The sequence below is a fragment of the Podarcis liolepis genome (genome assembly GCF_965112155.1).
Source record: "Podarcis liolepis genome assembly, chromosome: Z".
Classification (NCBI taxonomy): Eukaryota; Metazoa; Chordata; class Lepidosauria; order Squamata; family Lacertidae; genus Podarcis; species Podarcis liolepis.
The window spans coordinates 18,675,067-18,697,539 of NC_139570.1; the positions used below are offsets into that span (position 1 = coordinate 18,675,067).

Sequence of the window (22,473 nt, forward strand, 5' to 3'; positions counted from 1 at the left end):
GGGTGCCGCCGATAAATCCCAACTCAGTCTGTGAATCAGCATGGTAAACTCAGTCCAATATTCACGGACAGATCGACTTCCCTGCTTACAAGCCATTAGCTGTCTGCGCACCACCCCTTCCTCAATATCGCTGGAAAACATGATATCCATTGCACGAAAGAACTTCATTGTGTCCTTTAGTATGTCATTGTGCGTTGCCATTAGGGGTCGAACCCAGTCTCTAGCCCCTTTCTCAAGATGCCCAATTACAAAAGCAACTCGCGATTCCTCATCAGGGAACTCATCGAACTGCACATTAAGGGCATATTGCATCTCTGTCCTAAAAGCATGGTAGTCCTTGGGGTCCCCCCCAAATTTCTGCACCAATCCTGGTACCTTTCTGGGGAATTGCGTGGCTCTCCCCTTCTTGTCTGCATCCTGAGCCCTTCTCTCCTCCAACCTCGCCGTCTGCAGGGCCAGTTGAACCTCCAACGCTCGGTATCTATCTTCCAAGCTTGGACCAGCTCCAGCCCCTGCTCCTCCGGTTCCGGTTGGTTCGCTCATGATGCCTTCTCTTGCACAGGCAGCGTACAAAGACTGTCGGACTGCTGTGAGGGTTTGATTAGCTGCTTGTGCGTGAAAACGTGCTCCCTCAGAGTTTGTGCGACCCCACAAACCTCCGTGTGTGACGGAGCTCCTCAGACATGTCTGCTCTAGTCACTAGTAGAGTCCGACAGTGGCTGTCTGCGGAAGCGTTTCCAGCAAAGAAGTTCCTTAACGGAAACGCGTCTCCTGGACTCACGGCGTGACAGTTTCCTGCGAGGTGTGGGTCTCCCTATGGGAGACTCCGATACCTCCCCACTGTTCTCGCTGGAAGCCTCCCTGAGCCCTCCCTCCTGCTCGCATTCCCTCAGAGACCCACTCCTCCCCCTGCTGGTCCCTGCTTCAGCAGTTGAGTCTCTTTCATCCTGCCTGAGTCCCTCCACCACCTGATGCTCTGATGGCAGTTCCCTGACAGATCGATTTACTTTTTCTCCCTGAATCACATCACAATTCTTATAGAAAACGTCTCTCTTGTCTAATTACTGCTGCGGAAACTTTGTTTGGCAGGGAAGGGATTAACAAGAGGTTGCAAGTGAGAGCTGCCAATGCCTCATCGCTTAACATTCTGTGAAGCCTGTGAGCAAGGAATTAGCACCTTATGGTTCCATGTCTTGATCTCTGTATCCTATATTTGGGGAGGCAGAAAGGCAGGTATGCAAAAAGTATGGCCAGTAGTTCCATTTACAGGACTGTTTCATCAGCTGAATTTGCTCTACTTCTGTAGCCCCAAATTTTGACCACAGTCACCATCTAACTTGTCAGGCCAGGAAACCCATTTTCCATCCTGTTCTAAAGCTTGGGTCATATCCACACCATTGAAAGCACTCTCATACCTTTAACCATAATGGAGAATCCTGGGAATTGTAGGGTTTTTTAAGGGTTCTGGCCACTGTAGCTTTTCTCAGCCTGGTACAGAGAACGATCTTGGACATGGTGTTGGGGTTTATGGGAGTTGTAGTCCAAAACATCTGGAGGACACCAGGTTGAGGAAGACCTACCTAGAGTAGGGATGGGGAACTTGTGCCTCTCTGGAAGAAACAGAGCACTCTGTCTTTCTCTGCCACTCACTTACCTGTGTGAAATTTCCCATTGGGTCTCTTGAACCCACAGCCTTGTAGAACAGGAATGGAGAACCTGTGAACCTCCAGATGTTGGATTACAACTCCCTTAGTGTGCCTATCTTATGGCCAGGGATGGTGGGAAATGTAGTCAACAGCATCTGGAAGCCCCCAGGTTTCAAATTCCTAGCCTAGAGGAAAATAAAAAATGGTGGTACTGTTGTGGAACCCAGCTTCACCCTCTTAGAAATCTCATGTCATATTGCAGCAGAACCCCAAGAGGACCTCAGCAGGGCTTGGTGAGAATTTTCAGAAAATATACGCACAAGCCAAGCCAAGTTCTTTGTTTCCGCTTAGAGCTGTGACTTGCCCTGCCAGTACTGTAGGAAAGGCAATGAATCTCTCCCAACCCCCTTTGTGAGCCACTAAGCTTACTCCAGGCACACTGGTGTGTACAATTATCAGTTTGTTAATTAGCTAGTCTAATTGACTAAAAAAAGCAGATCCCTTAACAGAATTCGACATCTGCCCCTTTATTTTGTTTTACTACTCAATCTTTGCAAGAGAGCCACCCGCAAAGCTAGTTCAAACCCAATATATAACAAGGGACTTCGGTGTCCTACCAGTTGGGTTAATCAATTTTTAACAAACCTTTGGAATGGCTGAAAAGGTGTTCCCGTTTAATCAAGTAGCAGGGACTTTAGAAAAATGTTTTAAGCAAGTGCTTATAAAAACTGGAAGTAGCTAGTGCCATCTTTAGAAGCAACCTCTCAGCTGTTGCCAGACAAGAGCAACTGCCTCCTGTAAGGCAATGCATGGCGTACATGCACACCACCTGAAAACAAAGAAAATACTTCAGAAATATTGTTTCTATTAGCATGCAAATTTGTGCAATTTAATTGATAACTAATTTAATTGATATAATTGTTAACATTCCGATAATTGGGTTGCAGCTCCATTAACTTTTAATACCCATAGCATACATATAGATCACATTTCAAGCACATCCCTCCTCAGACAAACAAACAAAACAAAACCATCCTAGGAACTGTAGTTTAAAGCCTTCCAGAGCTACAGTTCCCAACATCCTTAACAAACTACAGTTCCTAGGGATGGGTGCACATTAGCAAACATCAAGCCTCTCTAGAAATACTTTCTTCTTTTATACAGAGCAATGCTGTGCTAGACAAAAGCAGCACTTTTCCATGTAGGCCTTTGTGCCACACAAGTACTGCCTCCCAGATAGGACATAGCAGTTCTGGATCATGACTACAGTGAGGCATTTGCCAGTCTGCTCTGGAGCCCAGCATTGTGTTATCTGAATACACAGCTTTGGACTACCTACTTTTGGGTTAAGGCTTGTCTCCTTGCCAAGGCTGAACTCTTCCAGCTTGTACACCCTCTCATTATTAACCCAGGTTATATTTGCAGCAACCTTTCAAACACCTTGCATGAGTGTTTATGCCACCCTAATTTAAGGAATGGGACGTGGGTGGCGCTCTGTAAACCACAGAGCCTAGGACTTGCCGATCGGAATGTCGGCGGTTTGAATCCCCGTGGCGGGGTAAGCTCCCATTGTTCGGTCCCAGCTCCTGCCCACCTAGCAGTTCGAAAGCATGTTAAAGTGCAAGTAGATAAATAGGTACCACTCTGGCGGGAAGGTAAACGGCGTTTCCGTGCGCTGCTCTGGTTTGCCAGAAACAGCTTAGTCATGCTAACCACATGACCCAGAAGATTTCCGCCAGCTCCCTCGGCCTATAGAGTGAGATGAGTGCTGCAACCCAAGAGTCATCTGCAACTGGACCTAATGGTCAGGGGTCCCTTTACCTTTAAGTTAAGGAATAAAGTACTTATGTACAGTTCCCGCAGCCATGCCTCTGGGAATTAGATACAGGCTCTGGGAATTAGATAAAAACAACTTTGCACCCAGGCTGAAAAGCGAACATGTGTCTTTCCCATATCCCTTTGCTTTGAGAAAGTATGAGCAGCATCACTTCTACATAGGATGCTGCGCTCATCCATTTGTGCCCAGGAGGACAGAGGGAGATATAGTACAACCCTATGCGCATCATGTCTACTAAGCCCCATTGAGTGCAGTGGGACTTAATCCTAGATAAATGGGAATAGAATTGAAGAATCACACTCTTTTCAAGATACCTACATCATTAGTATTTCAACCTTTGACAGGGAAATCAGTATTAAGCTACTACTGGATCTTTTGCTGCCTAACACTAAGATACTACTGATGCAGATGTTGCTTTTTTCAAACAAACAAACAGGCTTTTAAATATCGTATTGAAATTTCCATTTTGCAGTTAAAAATCTTGTACGTTTTTTGCATGTCCTTTTTTTTTTTTTTTTTGTCTAAGAACTCACCCAGATCTTGGATTCCTTTAGGTGCATACACTGCTTGATGGCTGTATCACCCTCTGGGTCTCACTGGGTTACATGATCCAGAGTTACAATGGGAAGGAAGAAATTAGTATTGCTGGGTCTGCTGACCCAGGCAGTTAATAATACAGCTGTTATCTCCTATTGCTGCACTTCTTCCAGGGCCCTTCAGGTTGTAGGCAGAGCCAGATAATCCACTTCCTGCATTTAGCCTGCACATCTTATCTTCTTCTTGGCTTTGTTATCTCCCTGCCGACTTTCATAGATGCTTCACTGTCCTGCTAGATCAGGCCAGCATCCTGTTTCCAAAAGTAGCCAGCCAGATGTTTCTGGGAGCCTCCCAAGCAGGGCATGGAAACAGCAGCCCTCCCTGGAATGTTTTTTGATCCGTCTCCAGAACTCTTGCATGTTTTCTCCTCAAGCAAGAGTTATGACAACAGGCTGCCAATGATGTGACCTCCAGCCCGTTTGGCCACCAAGGGGCCCTCTTGGCTGGGCCAGCTTGGCCTTAATGAGCTTAGTTCCCATGGCATAATGAAATGAGCCACTCTCTGCTGCTGCTTTTATTTTGCTCTCCCTCCTGCAGGCTCCTCTGAACCTGCCAGGCAAGAGATTAAATCAACTGAAAAGATGCACACTCTCAGCCTGCCTTGCACTTGCCTCCTCCATTGCTTTCTGTCTCTGTTACCAGATGTTAGACCACTCTCTGGATTAGACAGATTTATGGGGGGGGGGGGGGTAGGTTCCAGCAACAGGCAGTGGCCATGATAGCTAACTGTAGGGATGCTGGTGATAATGTAATTTGGTCCACGTTTTTAAGTGAACCAGCCTTAATCTACACTTCCCATACTGACAGTGCAGGCGCTCGTCACATTTTCCAGTGCAGGTATCAGTTTTTTTAAATAACAAAAACAAAAACAAAAAGTCTTCCAAAATGCATATCTTGCAGGCTAAATGTGTCATTGAGGGAGAAATGTGTACAAAATGCACATTTTGGGGCAAAATGTGTGCCATTTAAATGCTCATTTTTGTGCAGGCTTAAAAGCAGGAAGGGGATGGGTGGGAAACAGGATAGAAATACAGTGGTACCTTGGGTTACAGATGTTTCAGGTTACATACGCTTCAGGTTACAGACTCCGCTAACCCAGAAATAGTACCTCGGGTTAAGAACTTTGCTTCAGGATGAGAACAGAAATTGCACGGTGGCGGCGCGACGGCAGCGGGAGGCCCCATTAGCTAAAGTGGTGCTTCAGGTTAAGAACAGTTTCAGGTTAAGAACGGACCTCCAGAACGAATTAAGTATGTAACCAAAGGTACCACTGTAACTTAATGGTTGAACACCTGCAAAACTGACATGGTCCGGAAATTGGTTGATCTGTCCCTCTCTAGCTAATTGGAACTTCTGTATCCTGAGAGAGGATGCTTTGGAATTCCAGTTGCTGGGGAATGAGCGCCGAGGGGCACCTGGTGCTTGCTTGCTTCCTTCCAAGAGCCACCTTGTTGCCCCTTGTGGGAGGCAGGATGCTAGTCTCAGTGGGCCTTTTGCAGACCTTTTCTGATATCCTCTGTGCTCCCTCCTGCAGGCCTCTACAATTCTATGGACAGCTGGATGATCGTCCCCAACATCAAGCAGAATCACTACACAGTGCATGGGCTGCAGAGTGGCACAAGATATATCTTCCTCGTCAAGGCGATAAACCAGGCTGGCAGCCGGAACAGCGAACCCGCCAGGCTCAAGACAAACAGTACGTGTCTCCAGGCATGCCTTTCTTCCAAGCAGCAAATGAGGAGGGGAAGTCATGGTGTGAATGGGTTGCATTCAAAGCTCCTTTACAGATGCATGGTTTGCTCAGGGCTGTAGTCTTAGCTCAGGAACCCCCCTGCAGTGTGTGTCACCTTTGGGGAACCCTGTCCATCTCGGCAATTTCTACAAAGTGGCCAGTTATTCAGAACTCATTCCTAGAGATGCCCTGGTCCCTGGATTTTTGGCCGCTACTGAGGCTCCATGAACAATGGATCTCTGTTTAGGGATGCTGGGCTCACTTAGTGTCTCGATTTAGGCTGCATTGGGCTCCTTCTGTTGGCAGGATTGTTGTGGTCCCTAACTGCTGGCTTGCTAGTTCTTTTATGGTAGACGAAAGCAAGGTGGGGACAAGGGCGAAGATACCCCTGCTGGCTGCAAAAGGGGATGGGAAGGCAGTGTTGGGATGAAACGGCCAGGGGAGCAGAGACACATGGTGACATCCAAGGGCCTGACATACACTGGGCATGAGTAAATGGATGGTGAAAATAGTGCTGCTTCTCCATAAAATTCCACTTGGAACATTCTAAGTTCCAGACTCTGAACCATTCAGAGGCAGTGCTGGCTTAGGCTAATAGGAGTTGTAGTCGAAAACATCCAGAGGTTTCCAAGTTGGGGAAGGCTGAGTTCAAGGGTCTCTGCACATAGCTAGATGGATGCAGCAATTGTGCCATTATTATGACATTGACTTCCTCAAATTAAGGAAGTTCATGGGAGGGACGTTTCCCGTGGGGTGTTGGAAGCTGCCTTGCACTGAATTAGACCATTGACCCATCTAGTTCAGTACTGACATTCCCAGCCCTACCTGGAGATGTCAGGAATTGAACCTGGAACCTTCTGCATGCAAAGCTCTACCACAGAGCTCTGGCCCGTCCTCTTCTCCTTCCTTTCCAGGAATTCCCCCACTCCCCATCTCACTTTACTCAATAGGGACCCCAGTTCCTCCACAGAGGCATTTGGGGTGTCACAGCTGGCTGCATTGGGGAAGAGGAGACAGGAAGCTTTTCTTCTATGAATTTCTATAAGAGGATCCAAGTCACTAGACTTTTGACAGTAGTGTGAAGGGAGGCAATGCATGTAGGGAGAACAGAGGCAGAGATGGAAGGTGTCAGGTTGTACAAGATTTTCTGGTGCGCCATTCTCTATCTTATAATTTGCCTCAGCCTTGCACAGCCAGCAGAAGCTGAATTTTCTGTGGGGACCCCCCCCCCCAATTTTCCAGAAGCTTTGCCTCTCTCTGTTTTGCTTGATGTTTCAATCCTGTCCTACCTGCTGTACTTGACTGGGTGTTTAAAAATGATTTATTTCTTCCTACCACTCCCATCACTCCCTGAGAAGGCACATTGCGTGGATATAAATACCAAATAAAACTTGCCCCGCATGTTGGAGACAAATGGCTCAGCTTTGATGAAAAACCAAACCATAGACCTCACTCTCTTTTTATGATTTTAATCACTTGGATTTTTGTGTGGGCTCCAAAAAGGATTGAATTGTTAGCTTGACAGATAAGCCGAGTGCTAACAGACCACCTCCCTCGGAGGGGAGTAAACATGCGTCAATAAATTGCTGAGAATTAAGGATATGGGTAAGGTGGGGTGGCTAGGCCAGCCGCCTTTTCTGCCAGTCAGCTGAGAGATTAGGATGCAGCTAAGTGCTCTGCACAGAGAAACTCCATTTGCTAGATTAACTGAGCACCCAATCAAAGGCTTGGTTCAGATTCTTTGCTGTGGATCTGTCAGCTTTTGACTTCCTACGCTTGTCAAATAAGGAGCAAGAGATTGCAAGAACGTGCTGCTGAAATTCCAAGTCTAGCGATTATATTGCCGATTTGAAATAAAGAGTCTTGTTGCAGAAACAGTGCTGCTCCTCACCCCCACCCCACCTCGCTGTCACGCCAGGAAGATTGCTTGGCCTTTGAAACTGTACTGGCATCTTCCAGCCCCCGAGGGGATGAGTAGAAGGGCATTCGAATGGAGAGATGCACAATCACTATTGTGGCTCTCCGATGTTACCCGGCCTCTTAATTAAAGTTGTTCCAAGGGGTCCTGCCGGACACATCTGCAAGAAAGAGTTCCACAAACTAGAAGGGTACTTTGCCAGATGCCAGGATCTTGTGAAAGGTAGCTTGGCCATTTTCCTTTGGGATGATGTTCCTAGGTGGGCTGCAGATGCTTGCATTTGATTTTCTGTCGGGGTAACTGGATAGAAAGCAAAGAGTAGTTGTTCCACTGAGACCATTCTGAACTCAAGGAGCAAGATTTGCTCAACTGAGCCATTCATACCCAACCCAAAGCTTGCCTGTGCCTTAATTTCAAGCACTCCCAGTGCTTGCTTTTCCCAGAAGGCAGGATTTGAATTATGCATGGGCAATTGGCAGGGCACTTTGAACTGTTCTCTGCATGCCATCTTGTGACTATTGCTGAACCACTACATCTTTCTTGCCATTGGTAATTGGGAGAGTAGGATACCTACTTATCATCATATTTAGAAGATATGTTTCCCCCTCCTTGAAATAAACCCTGCCATCCAATCCTGCCACATACCTCCTGTTTTTGTACTTGTGGCTTGCATTCATTTATGTGTTTAGTATTTTTCATCTTTTCCTAAAATATTGTCTTCCAAGCACTCCAGGGAAGAGTGCTCACAGGCACTCTTGCAATATCAAAAGTCTGTAAAAGCCATTGATAACAGGAAGGGGGGAAAACACATAAAATAAACATTCAACAGCTTTAATGCTCAAAAGCCCCCCACCCTCAGTAGATGAGTCTGACAGCTCCCCACCCCCACAGAAAACCAACAGAGATCTGCTCAGGTGGGCTTTGTCTGCACGTCTGCTTCTGTTGAGCAATAGAAGTATTCTGTTATTGCCCCTCAAGAAAATGCACATGTACACTCTCCTGTCATATAATTGTTCAAGAATTTGCAGAACTCGGCTACGACTGAAGTCAGTAACTCCACAAAGCTCAAGAACACCCTCGAGGGGGAGCTGGCATGCTGCAGTACCAGCTGGGCTCAGAGACCTGCCCGTTATCATCAGCAGCATATTAACCAGGATAGGTTCTGAGGAACTCTTGAGATGTGCAGCTGCAGATGGCCAAAACTGGCAGATGGGCGGCAGCCCCGCCCACCCCCTCGGAACAGCCTGTCTGGTGGTGCTTTCCTCAGGTTGCACAGTCTTTCCCAATGTGATTGCGGTGGAGATGGTGGCTGCAATGAATCTTGTGAAGTGGGTGGAGAAATAGATCTGCCCAACAGCCCCACCCCCATGAACCAACGTCAGGTGTGGAGCAGATAGAATTCTGATGGAAACAAGAGTTGGTATTTATGGTTGCTGCCTTCTGCCTCCAAACAATACATAATTGATTATATGTCCCCCCCCCCATTTTTTTAATTTTTGCATTGTGTTTTCTATGCATTGAAATGAGTGTGGTGGAATAACGTAATGGCAATGTAACTTAACAGAATTTCTATAATAAGTTGCATAGGTTAGGTAACTTTGCCACAGCAGGGAGCAAGATGAATAAAGTGGATTTTTATGGAGGACCAACTGCAGAGGCATGGAAACTGTGCTGCATGCCATGAATACAGGACAGACCTGAAAATGATGCCATCTTACATCCTTAGGGGGCAGGTGGGCATAGTTTAGACTCATGCGCTGGAGATTCCCCACTGCTCTCATGAGAATTTCTTTTATTGGAGCTGACCAAAGTTCCAACCAGTGCTGCATTCTGTCTCTTAATGGAAGGCTTTAAAAAAAGGGCTAGAGAAACTCATGAAGAATATGGTCACCTGTCTACTAGCCATGATGCCTACGTTCTACCTGCACTGTGGTAAGCAGTATGTCTCTGAATGCCAGTTGCTGGTAATGACTAGTGATCACAAAGCTCATATCACAAAGCTTGGTAATCATAAAGCTCATACCAATAACAAACTTAGTTGGTCTCTAAGGTGCTATTGGAAGGAATTTTTGTTTTGTTTTGTTTCGACAAGTGAGGAGAGCTGTGTTGATCTCGGGTCCTACTTGTAGACTTCCCATAGGCTGACCACTGTGAGAATAAGATGCTGGGGAAGACGGGTGGATTGTTAAGCCAAACTGAGAATTTTAACTCCATGAAGGGACTCTTCATAGTCTCTTTGCAGACTACAGTTCCCAGGATTCTTTGGGGGAAGCCGCGGCAGTTTGAAGTGGCGTTATTCTGCTTTAAATGTGTAGTGCAGACGGGGCCACTGTCTTAAGCAATGGAATATTCCCCCCTCCCACTGTTCTGCACAGGTTTGGAAAGTGTGCACTTTGATGGCTGAGGGCTGAGTCTTGCCATGGTCGCCTGGCAGAATCTACAAAAAAAGCCCCTCATTTTCTGCCTTTGATTGGTTTCTGCAGCCTGAGCCTGCATGTGAGGAAAAGTCCCTTGAAGGCGAGACCTTCCATCGGTGCTGGAAAAATTACTGTGAAGCCGCGAAGGCGTGCTTTCCTGTAGGATGTAATAACAGAGCGTCTGTTGTGGGGAGTGACTGTGGATGTGGGCGAGAAGGACTAAATGATGCATTGATGGTCTCTGCCGCTCTGTAAGACTATTACACCAGCACTTAAGGGGGCTGTGCTCTCCCTGCAATGTGCCTGAATAACTCCCATTAATGTTAATAGAGAATAAAGCCCTTAAGGAATTCACTTAGATCCGACTTTCGCCTGCTTTGCTGGGTCTCCATCTCCATTTCTGTCCCTTGCACAAATATCTCCCTGGCTGTCTGTTAGCAACCACAGAGCAGAAAGATCTGTCTTTAAAAATGTGAGGAGGCTGTAGCTCAGTGGCAGAGCATCTGCTTTGCAATGCAGAAGGTCCCAGGTTCAGTCCCCAGCTTCTCCAGGTGGGGAGAGACTTCTGCCAGGAAGAAATAAAAGAAGCAATAGAAATACAATTGAAAATCAACATTAATGTTTAATACAATGGACGTGTGCCATCTCCCTTCTTCAACTACAAATCAACAGACATATATGGACCACCTGGATGAAGCTTAGACCACATGCAAGACTTGATAGATATATTAGCCCTGTTGGATCTCTGGAATGGAGAAATGACCAGGATGGTGGACATGATCACTTCTGATCATCCCCTCTCATGAAGTGGATCCAAACCAGCCTCCTGGTTCTCTGGGGAGCTAGTGACAATGAATTGCATGAGACGGCAACTAGAGTGATGTTGGTGGAGTCTCTTTGAAGACCTATTCTGTAGCAGTGTGAACTGTGAATAAACCTTTTTCTCTATGCCTCCATTGCATCAGTGAGGAGCTGTCCAGCACAGCTGTTTTCAGTGCTCAGGGATCTTTTACACTCTGGCCCACATAAGGAGAATTTAGACCACTTGAAGGCCTGCTGTGAACAATTTGCTCAGCACTTCTATGACAAAATCACCCTTCTGACTTGGATACTATAGTTGATACAGGTCTGGTGGATGTAACTTTGGCCTCTGCTTGTCCAGTGTTAATGATACATTCCAATTTGTACAGCCTGAGGATGTGGACAGGATCCTTAGAAATGTGAGAACAAGTGGAAACTTAATTCAAATAGGACGGGTGCTGTTGGTCAGCTGGAAGGCAGAGCAGGGAATAGGGATTCAGCCTAGGCTGGATGGGGTAGCCCTCCCCCTGAAGACACAGGCTTGCAATTTGGGCTTGCTCCAGGACTCAGCCCTGAGCACGGATGCCTAGGTTTCTGTGGTTGCCAGGAATGCACTTGTACAGTTAAAGCTGGTGCGCCAGCTGCGCTCATTTCTTGAGATGCCTGATTTGGCCACATTGACACATAAAATCGTAGAGTTGGAAGGGACCATGGGGGTCATCTAATCCAACCCCCTGCAATGCAGGAATCTTTTGCCCAACGTGGGGCTCGAACCCACGACCCTGAGATTAAGAGTGTCATGCTCTACTGACTTGAGGTATCGCAGCATGCCTTAGTTACATCCCTTTGGTCTACTGTAACATGTGGAGCTGCCTTTGAAAAGTGCTCAGAAACTTCAGCTGGCTCAAAGAGCTGCAGCCAGATTGTTGACCGGGGCTGGTTATAGGGAGCCTTCTATAGTCCTAAAGTGGGCACTTGCATTCCCTTCCTTAAAGCCAAGCCAACAGGGACAATAGTTCTGATTGGAAATGAAACAAACAAACAAACCTGGGAGTTTTGGAACTCCTTGTCTTAGGAGGCTCATACGCCTTCTCATCCAGCCTCCAGAAATACTGCATTACCCATATTTATTTATGCTACTGCCTTATCCCCAGAGCATGTTTATGATTATTCAACCTTTAGTAAGCTATCTTCTCATAAATTGGTTTTGTTTTTTGTATGTAGGTATGTATGTATGTATGTATGTATGTATGTATGTATTTTTAGAATATTTGTACCCCACTCTTCAGCCAAAAAAGGCTCCCTGAGTAGCTTACAATCAATTAAAATAGAACTTATCATTACAATTATTACTATGGTTGTAAGCAGCTCTGGGTTCCTCTTTTGGGCTCTGAAAGTGGGAAATAAGCAAAGCAAGCAAGCTGCTGGGAGGGGTGGGGGCCTCTGTACCTTTTTAAAGTTTCGCTTTGCCCTGCGTCACCTTCGTTCTCTTTCTGGTCCTCATAGGCCAGCCCTTCAAACTGGACCCCAAAATGGCACACAAGAAGCTGAAGATCTCCAACGATGGGCTCCAAATGGAGAAGGACGAGAGCTCCCTGAAAAAAAGCCACACTCCCGAGAGGTTCAGCGGGACAGGATGCTATGGTGCCGCAGGCAACATTTTCATTGACAGTGGCTGCCATTACTGGGAGGTGACAGTCGGCTCCTCCACCTGGTAAGTGGCTCTGCTGTTGGTGCTGAGCCTAACCTAGAATAAGCAGGGACACGGTGCCTGGGAGGAAGAAGGGGTGGGCCTGTCTCCCTTTCGTTTACTCGGAGAGCTGAGTCACCAGGCTTATAGTCCAGGCATAGATTGCTGGTTTATTGTGCCCATCAGCAAGGAACTTGCTACTTCCCAATGGCCCTGCCAGCCAGGACCCCTTTGCAACACCTGTGTAGGGGCAGCAGAAGCTGTTGGGAACTGCTCTTGCTTTGAAAACGCATACCTCTAAGAATGCCGTTTTCATCAAGTCTCTTTCGCTGAAGGGCTTCATTTAAAAGCACACGTCGGCAGCGAGAGCAGCGCAGGCTGTGTGTGTACTCTTCCAGGTACGTGAGCCTCGGCGCTGCTCACTCTGCGCTGCAGGGAGGGAGGGCACATATAATTGAGCCAGGGAACGGCTGCTGTGATTCAAAGCGAGCCTTGGGGCACGTGTCACACAGAAATGCATTGATCAAAGGCACAGCGGGGGGTGGGCAGGGGGGTGGGCTTGCATCTTCCAATGGTTACCACTGAAACATAGTCTCTTCTCTCTCTCTCTCTCTCTCTCTCTCTCTCTCTCTCTCTCTCTCTCTCACACACACACACACACACACACACACCAGTTTTCCAATTGAATTGCCCTCCTCTGAGCCAGCATCCATTCTTATTTTGTCCCCACCCGCAACAAAAAGCGCTGGGTTCTACCTGGTTGGTCCATGGCCAGAGAACCACTTCAAATTTTGCGCAAGCCCATTGTTTACACTTTGCTCTCATTGCATGTATTGTCACTGAGCCTTAGCTAGGTGCTTCAGTGGTAAGTTTGATCAATGGGTTTTGATTTGTAACCTGCCTACAAAGGCTTAGAGTGGGGAAGGACTGCAGCTCAGTGGCAAAGCGTCTTCTTTGCATGGAGAAGTTCCCAGTTTCACTGACCGGCATCTCCAGGTAGGGCCAGGTGAGACAACAGCAGTATAGTTGGATGAAAACGAGCAGCTTATTTGAGTTGCACGATTGAGATGGTTCTCCTTTTTCAAAAAGAGAGTGGGGATTTAGAATCTGGTCTTCCCTGGTTGAAGTCCAGCACCTGGGTTGCATGCACAGCATATATTTAAAGCATGTGACTTCTCCCAAAGAACCTTTGGAACTGTAGTTTGTTAAGGGTGCTGAGAATTATAGCTCCGTGAGGGGTAAAATGCAAACTCCAGAATTCTTCAGGGGAAATCATATGCTTTAACTGTATGGTGTGTACACAGCCTTAGACTCTGTGCCAGACTGATTGAATTGATTTAGACAGCAATACCCTGCTCACTTACCTGGAAGTAAACCAGGTAACTTGAATGGGCTTACTTCTGGGTAGACATGGTTAATTTTAAGATTGCACCACCAGCCCATGACTTCCAGTTCTTATCTCTTGTTTCAGCTATTCTCTTGAATGCCACTGTTTGTTTTTTTGCCTCTCCAGGTATGCAATTGGCATCGCCTACAAATCAGCCCCCAAGAATGAGTGGATTGGCAAGAACTCCTCCTCCTGGGTCTTCTCCCGCTGCAACAACAACTTTGTGGTGCGGCACAACAACAAGGAGATGCTGGTGGACGTTCACCCGCAGATGAAGCGCCTGGGCATCCTCCTGGACTATGACAACAATGTGCTGTCCTTCTACGACCCGGCCAACTCTCTCCACCTGCACACCTTCGAGATATCTTTCATCCTGCCGGTCTGCCCCACCTTCACGATTTGGAACAAATCTTTAATGGTCATATCAGGTCTGCCCGCCCCAGATTTCATAGACTACCCCGGGCAGCAAGAATGCAACTGCCGACCGCAAGAGTCCCCATACGTATCAGGGATGAAATCCTGCCATTGAGTCAGAAAGGCCCTTCCCTTCCAGCCCAAGCCTCAGGAACTTCTGTGCAACTAGGCTGGAAGGTGGGCTTCTGCTTCTTATCGTGGTGAGCAGCATCTTGCCACACTGGGCTAGCTTATATCCTAAGGAAAACCCACCTCTTTGGCACACCCTCTTGGAGCAGTGTGGGTGGTGTTTCGTGAACTGGATTTTGTTTTTGTTTTTATTTGGTAGCACTACTGAATTTTCTCCGATGGGAGTTGGCATGCCTTGTTCATTTCTGGTGGGGAAAAGGGTGTCATGGCAGGGCTTTGGGTGGGTCAGTCCCTTCTTGGTTGCCAGGAAGTTGAAAAGCAAGACCCTTTTTTTCTTTTCTTTTTTCCTTTTTTTCTTTTGTGTGGAAAGAGTGTTCTTGGAACACCTAGTAGTTCCCAGCCCGCCATTTTGAGAGGGTGCCAAACAGAATTGGAACCCAAGCTGTTACCTAGAAAAGACAAGATTGTCACACATATTTAGCGTCACAGGTATCAATCTTAGAGATGGGTCGTCTTGCCCACATGCAGGTGTTGCCTCCATGCATTTGGACTGTGTGTGGAGGAGGAAATGGGACCACAGCTGATATACCCACTCACAATACTATATACCTGAGTCTGGGAACTCAGCACATGGTCTGCAAAGGGCCATAGGCCTTCTGTGCCATTGGAGCTCTGATCACGTGAGGACCTACACAAGTACTGCTGTGTTGGCTCCTCAGGCATTGCACTGAGCATGCATATGGCAAGCAGCTCCCTGGGGTGCCCCGTTTCAGGGCCGGAACCAACAAGCAAAGTCCTACACACAATCCTCCACACATCACCCAGTCATCTGAAAGAGCTCTGTACTGATAAGAATCCTGTGGCTCTGCAGAAGTTGGTGGATGACAACTCGCAACATCCCTGCCCCTGGGCCATGCTGGCTGGGACTGATGGGAGCTGGGATCCAGCTACCTCTGCGAGGCCACAGTTTCCTCATCACTGTGATAAAAGACATGGAGGCAACATCTGCAGAGGATTATTGTATAAATGGACTGTGTACATGCTGGAAAGCCTTGGCGAGTCGCAGCAAGTCCATGCATGTTCACCCCGAGTAGGATCTGGTGATCCCATGTGGCATTTTACTGGCAGATTTATTTTGTTCCCTGAGCAGAAGTGCCTTTCATGTAAGGGTTTTGTGAACGTATGAAACAGTCCATAGTATCACAAGGAACATGCTACGTTCAGAAAAGGGGAGGCGCAGTCCACGAAGCCTGAAAGACCATGACTACTGTGCCATATCTGGCTTCTGAGATGCAGTGGTGTCTCCCTTTGCTCCCTGGACAACAGGGACTCTTTCAAGCATCTGTCTGAGTTTGGCAGGAGCTTCACCACAGGGAAAGGGGGTGGTTGTTTTAAAAAAACCTGCGCACATTTAAAACATAAGAAGGAAAGTTTAGCGCACACTCTAGTCCAGTGGTTTACTTGTTAACATGGGATCCCAACTGGCAGAGGCTACTTCTTTGTCCAGTGGCTCCTGCTTCTTTCAAGACCATATCCTGTGTGTAGCAAATGTCGTCACTGGCTTTCAGTCTGCAAAGAGTATCCTGGAGCCTTTAGAGCACAGCCAGGAGCTCCTTGTTGTTTCCAGAGACGTTGTGCCAGATGACACAGCGACCCAAAGAAGGGGCTTTGGGTGGGAATTCTAGGCAAAAGCACTGGATGGAGCAGAGTGAGAGGTATTCCCCCTTTGCCCAGCGTAAGCGGAGGGAAGATGGCACTGTTTATGCTTTCTTTTCGGGAGTGGCTGGTGTTAGTTCTGTGGCCTGTAGCAGTAGAAGAAAGCAAACAAATCCTAGGAGTGGAATGTACAGGCTCAACTCCCGTCAGTTTCAGAACCTGTGCCCAGCAAGTGGGTGGCATTCCTCTCTGCGAAATCGGTAACTGTAAGATGGTAGCAATGGTGCTTAGATGGCCTTAAAGTGGGCTTAGTTAAATTTAGTTTTTGTTGCCTCAAGGCTACTGGCAGGATCCTGAGGCACGCTCTTGTGTTTGCTGCTGAATTTATCTGCCAGATTCACAAGGCATGACTGCCTTTCAGGTTTTTCTTTCAATTGTATTATTGATATGGACCTCAGCTTTAAAAACAGAGGTGTTTTTTTGTTTTGTTTTGTTTTGTTTTGTTTTTTGTTTTGCTTTGTTTTGTTTTGTTTTGTTTTGCTTACTCCAGAAAGGAGATCTAGAGCATTGGTTTTCAGCTGGTGGGTTGAGATTCCCTTTTGGATCTGATCTAAGATGGGTCACAACAGCAGCACCAGTACCATGCAAATAAATGACAGTGTATATAGATATATATAGATTATTATTTTTTAAATCCCCAAATGCATGTTTGGGTTAAGATGGGTCCTGGGTCTGGAAAAGTTGAAGACTACTTACCTAGGGAATAAGTGAACCTAGAAAACACACACACACACACACACACACACACACACACACGACCGCCAAAAGAAGAAGAAAAGAATCCACATCCCCATAATGATTTTGCATTTAGAAATCCAAGATCACCTTCCTTAATGCTAATATACAGTTATTCTTTTATCACTTTCAATTCCATGGTGCATGGTTTTGCACAGAATCCAATAATCTGGCTTGAATTTCTGAGTATCTCAGCTTTCTTTGAGAAAGGGGGATAAAAGGGTAACTAGCCACCAAATAGTAGTCACAGAAACATTGGAAAGCATGGGAGCGAAAAAAATCAACAGAGATTGCCACAATTTGAGAGGTAGAATACTCATTATTGGCTTTTCTTTCTCTGCCGTGTGTCCTCCAATTGTGCTTCTGGACCACAACAGATCCTCATGTCTCCTTGCATTACCCACTTTCTGGGAACATTCCCCTCCCCTGCCACACACACACCCACACACACCAAAAAGAAAAGAACACCTGGAAATTCCCAGTGCTAGGATTGAGCTACTAAAACTGGGACATTATGCAAGATAAGGAAGCGCTCTGTTCAAACGTAATAATGCATTTGCATCAAGAAACAGCACAATCTAAAGTCAGAGTAAATTATGCAGAGTTTGTGGGGAGGGAGTTGGATATCTTATCTGAACAGCAGCATCTGTGCTGGGGGGTGTTCCACTCCTCTCCTTTTCATCCATCCCCTGAAAATTTTCTTTTCTTGAAGGGAAGAATTTGCTCTCTTTCCCTGCCCCTCCCCTTCTACTGTGTGTTAACACAATATGGCATTCCAGGTGTGTGTCAGGCATGGTGGGAGAAGTGAGTGTGGTGTTTGCCAGCAGACCAAGGTGGAGGATTCAGGAGTGACCTCCAGCTCATCCATCCTTGGCTCCCAGGGGGAATGGATTCGTGACCTCCCTAAGATAGGATTGCCATACACCCGGAATTTTGCAGACATACCTGGAATACTGCATTTGGAAGCTCAACAGCTTTGCCGAAAAAGAAAGAAAGAAAGAAAAAACTCAACAGCAGATTTTCACTTTTTGAAATATGGCAATCCTAACTAAGGCAGTACCACTTTGGAAGGTGAGTCCATGGACTAGATGCTCCTCCATACAGATTCCCTGGATGTGCACAAAAAATGTGCCAGAACTTGTCTCTCTAACATGCTTGTTTTGGTTTTTTCTTTTGGTTTTGTTTCCTTTTTGTTGTTTTCTGTTTTGTTTTGTGGATTGCCTTCCTGAGGCCCACAGTAGTGCAGCTCAGACAGCAAGCAGCCTGTCACTGCAGTGGGGAGAAGGAATTATCTGCCCAGTAAGAGCAGATTAACACTAAAGGCCTTTCCAGGAAAAGATATGCTTTACCATTTATTTAACTTTTTTTTTTTTGGAAAAATATGATTAATCAGACCGGCAGGTTTCCCGGGTTGGGGGGGGGGGAAGGGTTTGGGGGAAGGGAGAGTCATCCTAAAGAAAGCCCCAGTCTGTATTTTGCTTGGTTTTCACAACCTCAGTGAATGGTTCTTTGCGCAGGGAAGGGGGCGGATGCAGGACTCCAAACATTGGACTCCATCAACCTCAGAGCCAATGGTCTAGGTTGATGGGATGGTGTCAAGCAGTATTTGGAGAGCCACAGCCCCCTACCTAAACACTAGAGCTGCTTTAATGAAGGCTTGGGCTTACAATAAAAGAGGCAGCGTAGATGACTGCTACTGTAGATAATGCCTGCTCTAAAGTCAAGAGGTGACCAGTGATGGGGGTCCTGACATGACCTTTTGCGACCTGTCTGGGCTGTTTTGCACTGCCTGTCTTCCCTCTGCCATCCAAGAGGCTTGATTCCCTACATCACAGGCACTTTTCTTTGGGACCCCATTTTTGTCCTTCTGCCTCTTTTGTCCATTGCAGCATCTCACAGCCCATGCTTGGGGTTTTGACTGTGAAGGCCTTAGAGCGCCTCCAAAGGGTCCAACCCAGGGCCTCGACTGAATCCAGCTCTCAGGGCAAGCGGGGAATGTTTTTCTGAAGCTGGCTGCTGTGGTTGCAGTGAGGGATGCTTTTTCATCAACTCTGAATTGCCTGTGCTAATGGCAGCAGGGTGATAATAGCTTCTCCTGGGAGCAGGAGATCAGAACGAGCTGGAGCGCTTCCCTTGCACAGTGTTTTCTACATCTCTTAAAGAGTTTTTGAGGCTGGCTACTTTAATGAAAGCAGGAGAGCACACTGCAGCTGCAAGCAAATGACACCACCCTGTCATGTGTTGGGAAATTGTGTTTCTGTGTGCAAGCATCTTTGGGAAATAAACATCTGCTCAGACCACTGGTGAGAAGGAACAGGCTGGGCATCTGAGAGCATCACAAGCCAGTCACACAGGCATTTGCACCCTGACTTCCTCTTTCCTTCTCCAGCCAAATGCAGTGAGAACAAATAAAAATCGTCACCTGGTGCTTCAAGTCTTCTCTCTCTTGGAGTGGCTGGTCACAACATTCCAGCTCAAAATGCCTGCATGTGTGCCTGGCTAAGGTTGCGGTGACAGGGCGGGCTTGTTTTCTGATCACCCCAGCGGCACTGATGAGGACTACCAGAGAGGGCACATGGCCTCCATTAGGGCCTTAGCACAAGGACCATTGAGCATAGCACTTGATCAGTTTTACACTGATTAAAGTGGCACTGGATAGAGCCAGTCTTCTGGCAGGCAGCGGAAGGGAAGAGGCAACGGGTGGTGATGGCTGAGTGCTGATGCTTATGACTTTGGTCCAGCTAGTAGGAAATGTCTATTTCCTTTGCCTTGTCTGCTAGGAACCAAGCTGCAGCTGTGTTTTGTACCAGCAAATATATGAGGGAAAGGGAAAGGTACCTGCATCTTCCTCCATCACTATTTTAGCAGTGTGCTCAGTTTGGGGAACTTCTCCAGCGGCTTTTGGCTTCATAACTTCAGGCCAAATCTGCACCATGCATTTAAAGCATGTGGTTTCCCCTAAATAATCCTGGAAGCTCTTGATTACCCCTCCTCACAGAGCTATAGTTCTCAGCACCCTATAGTTCCCAGAATTATTTGGGGGAAAACCATGTTAAATGTGCTTTAAATGTGGATGCAACCTCAGTCCCTAACAGCCAGCCTGCATGTTAATTGCTCCACACCTAATATGTAGCATCCTCTTGATGTGGAAACAGCCAGTGGTGCTTATGAGAGAGTCTGTGTCCATGACAGAAATCCCTGGGACCAGAGGGCTGTGTACTATTGGCATGGGGGGAAAACTATTGCATGGAGTTTCCATGTAGCAGAACCACTGGAAAGTGACTCATGCTATTGTTCAAGCAGTGCATAGCCCACTCTTTAGGGAGCTGTTGGATTGGTGAAAACAGCCCAGTGTTAAACGTGAGACAGCATCCCCCCGCCCCTCGGCCAATAGCAAGGCCCTCAGTGCTTCCTACAGTCATAACATGGTGCACTTCTGCATTCAACCCCTGCCTACTTCAGTGGGGTCAAAGAAGTGAAGTAATTTGGAGCCCACTTAAAGAGCTTTTCTCCCTGGAGACATCTGTTGGCTCTTCCCTGACCCCTGACCCTGTGCTGCACTTGGCTACTTGTATCATGTTAGCTGCATTGTAATCTGATTTTGGGGATGTGGTGAAATGTTGGTTACCGTGAAACCTGTCGGACTTTCTTTTCATATGTAACATAATCAGGGGTTTTGCAGCTTTTTTGTTAATGTGTATATATAAAATATAAATATATATATATATACATAAAATATATAATATATATGTATACGTTCCAGGTGTGTCTTTGTGTGGAGCAGAACATTGGGCATTTGGGCTAAATTGTGTGGTTATATTTCGGGCGCAGACATTTCATCCCCTGATGGCAAAAGGCATGCTCAGGATTAACCAGTGTTAAATGTGACTGTGTGGACACAAACACACACACACACACACATTCGCCAATTGGTTCTCAGCACTTCCTGTGTTCTTCTGCCCACTCCATGTTGGCGGGATCAAAGAGGTAAATGGACAGCTCTGGGTTTAAAGCAGCTTCCTAAATATCCATAGCATCTTTCTTGTTCCAGACTCCCCATCCCCAGATCAGAGCAGGCAACCAGGAGTCTCCTCAGAGCACCAAAACTTTTTCCTTCAAAGAGGTCTTAGTGAGCCCTTACCTCTTAGTAAAGGAATATTGGGACTTTTCTCATCATTGAGCTTTCCCTGGAGTACTCTGCAAATTTCTATCTCCCTCCCCTCCTCCCCTCGGTATTTCAACTATTACACTGCTGCCCCCCCCCCAGCTTCTAAGGAGTAAGAGAGGGTCCCAATCCAGCTACATCAAGCCTCTGCCAACCCCTAGCCACAGTCAACATCTGATAGTATCCAAATAGGAGGAATGATTCAGAGGCCTCTCTCGTGTTGAAATCAACAACAACTCTTTTTTTTTTTTCATGCTGGCTCAGTGTGACCTGTGCCAGCACAGCCTATTTTGAGCATGTCAGAAGGGGCTCCATGTTTGGATTGATGCAGAAGAGCTGCTAAATACTTAAAGGGCACAATGCCCATGAGACAAATTTGCATGTACTATTTTATACGATAGATGTTTCTGGGAAAATAATATGGTGAATGCCTGGGGCACTGCACTTTGCAGTATGTCCCCAACTGCTCCATATGGCAGAATAAAATACACACACATACAATTAAGTTTAAAAAAGAAGAAGGGGCAAGAGATTTAGGGCCTGCTGGAAAAAGCTCCCTGAGCCGCCCTGTTTTGATGTACGCACATGTAGAATTCCTCTGCAGGAGAGGGCATCCACCTTCTTTCCCGCTTGTGCTGAGAAGCTCTACATTGGTACACACATTGAACTGCTCCTGACATGCTTTGGATTGTAGAAGCACAGCAACCAAGGGTGAGAGGGTGTTGGCAGTAGCAGCTGGTGTGCAGGGGCACCAGCGCTTACATGACCTCCCATCACTGGAGTCACTAGTCCTTTCTGTCAGAGGTGAGGTGGTAGGGATTTTGGCACAGTACTCCCTTTCACATGTTTGCACCATGCAATTCTCCCTCCTAGAACATCGCAGTGATGGGACCTTTAAGAATGTGCCACTGCCCCTCCACACCAGGAGCTAATGGGTGCAGGGCTAGCCCAAGCACACATCTCACTCACATACAGGGGTGTGTGGTTATCTGAATTCCCCTAGTGTTGATACCTGAAGCTGTGTTCTCTGCCCACCTTAAGAAAGGCTTGCAGAATTAGCCCGAAGACCTATCTAGTCCAGCATCCCATCTCATGCAGTGGCCAACCAGATGCTCCAGGGAAGCCCATAGGTAAAGTGTGAGGGTTGCTCAAAGCGATCTCTTTCTGGGTACTTTGGAACTTACAGGGTGGGTGGGAGGGGCAGGGAAAGGATATGTCTCTCCCAAGAAATGTTTCTTTTAATGTGCTCTCCATAGCTGGATCGCAATTTCAGAGGAGCTCCTCATACA

The 22,473-nt window shown here is 46.9% G+C and overlaps 1 protein-coding gene across 2 annotated transcripts in view; it reads left to right on the forward strand.

The window, feature by feature from the left end:
• MID2 (midline 2) overlaps positions 1-18,390 on the forward strand; it is a 211,496-nt gene extending 193,106 nt beyond the window's left edge. For both annotated transcript variants that reach the window (XM_083484726.1, XM_083484727.1), the window contains exons 8-10: positions 5,615-5,776; positions 12,455-12,662; positions 14,152-18,390. In XM_083484726.1, coding sequence (XP_083340852.1) covers positions 5,615-5,776; positions 12,455-12,662; positions 14,152-14,554 — 773 coding nt within the window. In that variant the 3' untranslated portion in view covers positions 14,555-18,390. The remainder of the gene's footprint in view (positions 1-5,614; positions 5,777-12,454; positions 12,663-14,151) is intronic.
• Positions 18,391-22,473: the final 4,083 nt, after the last annotated feature.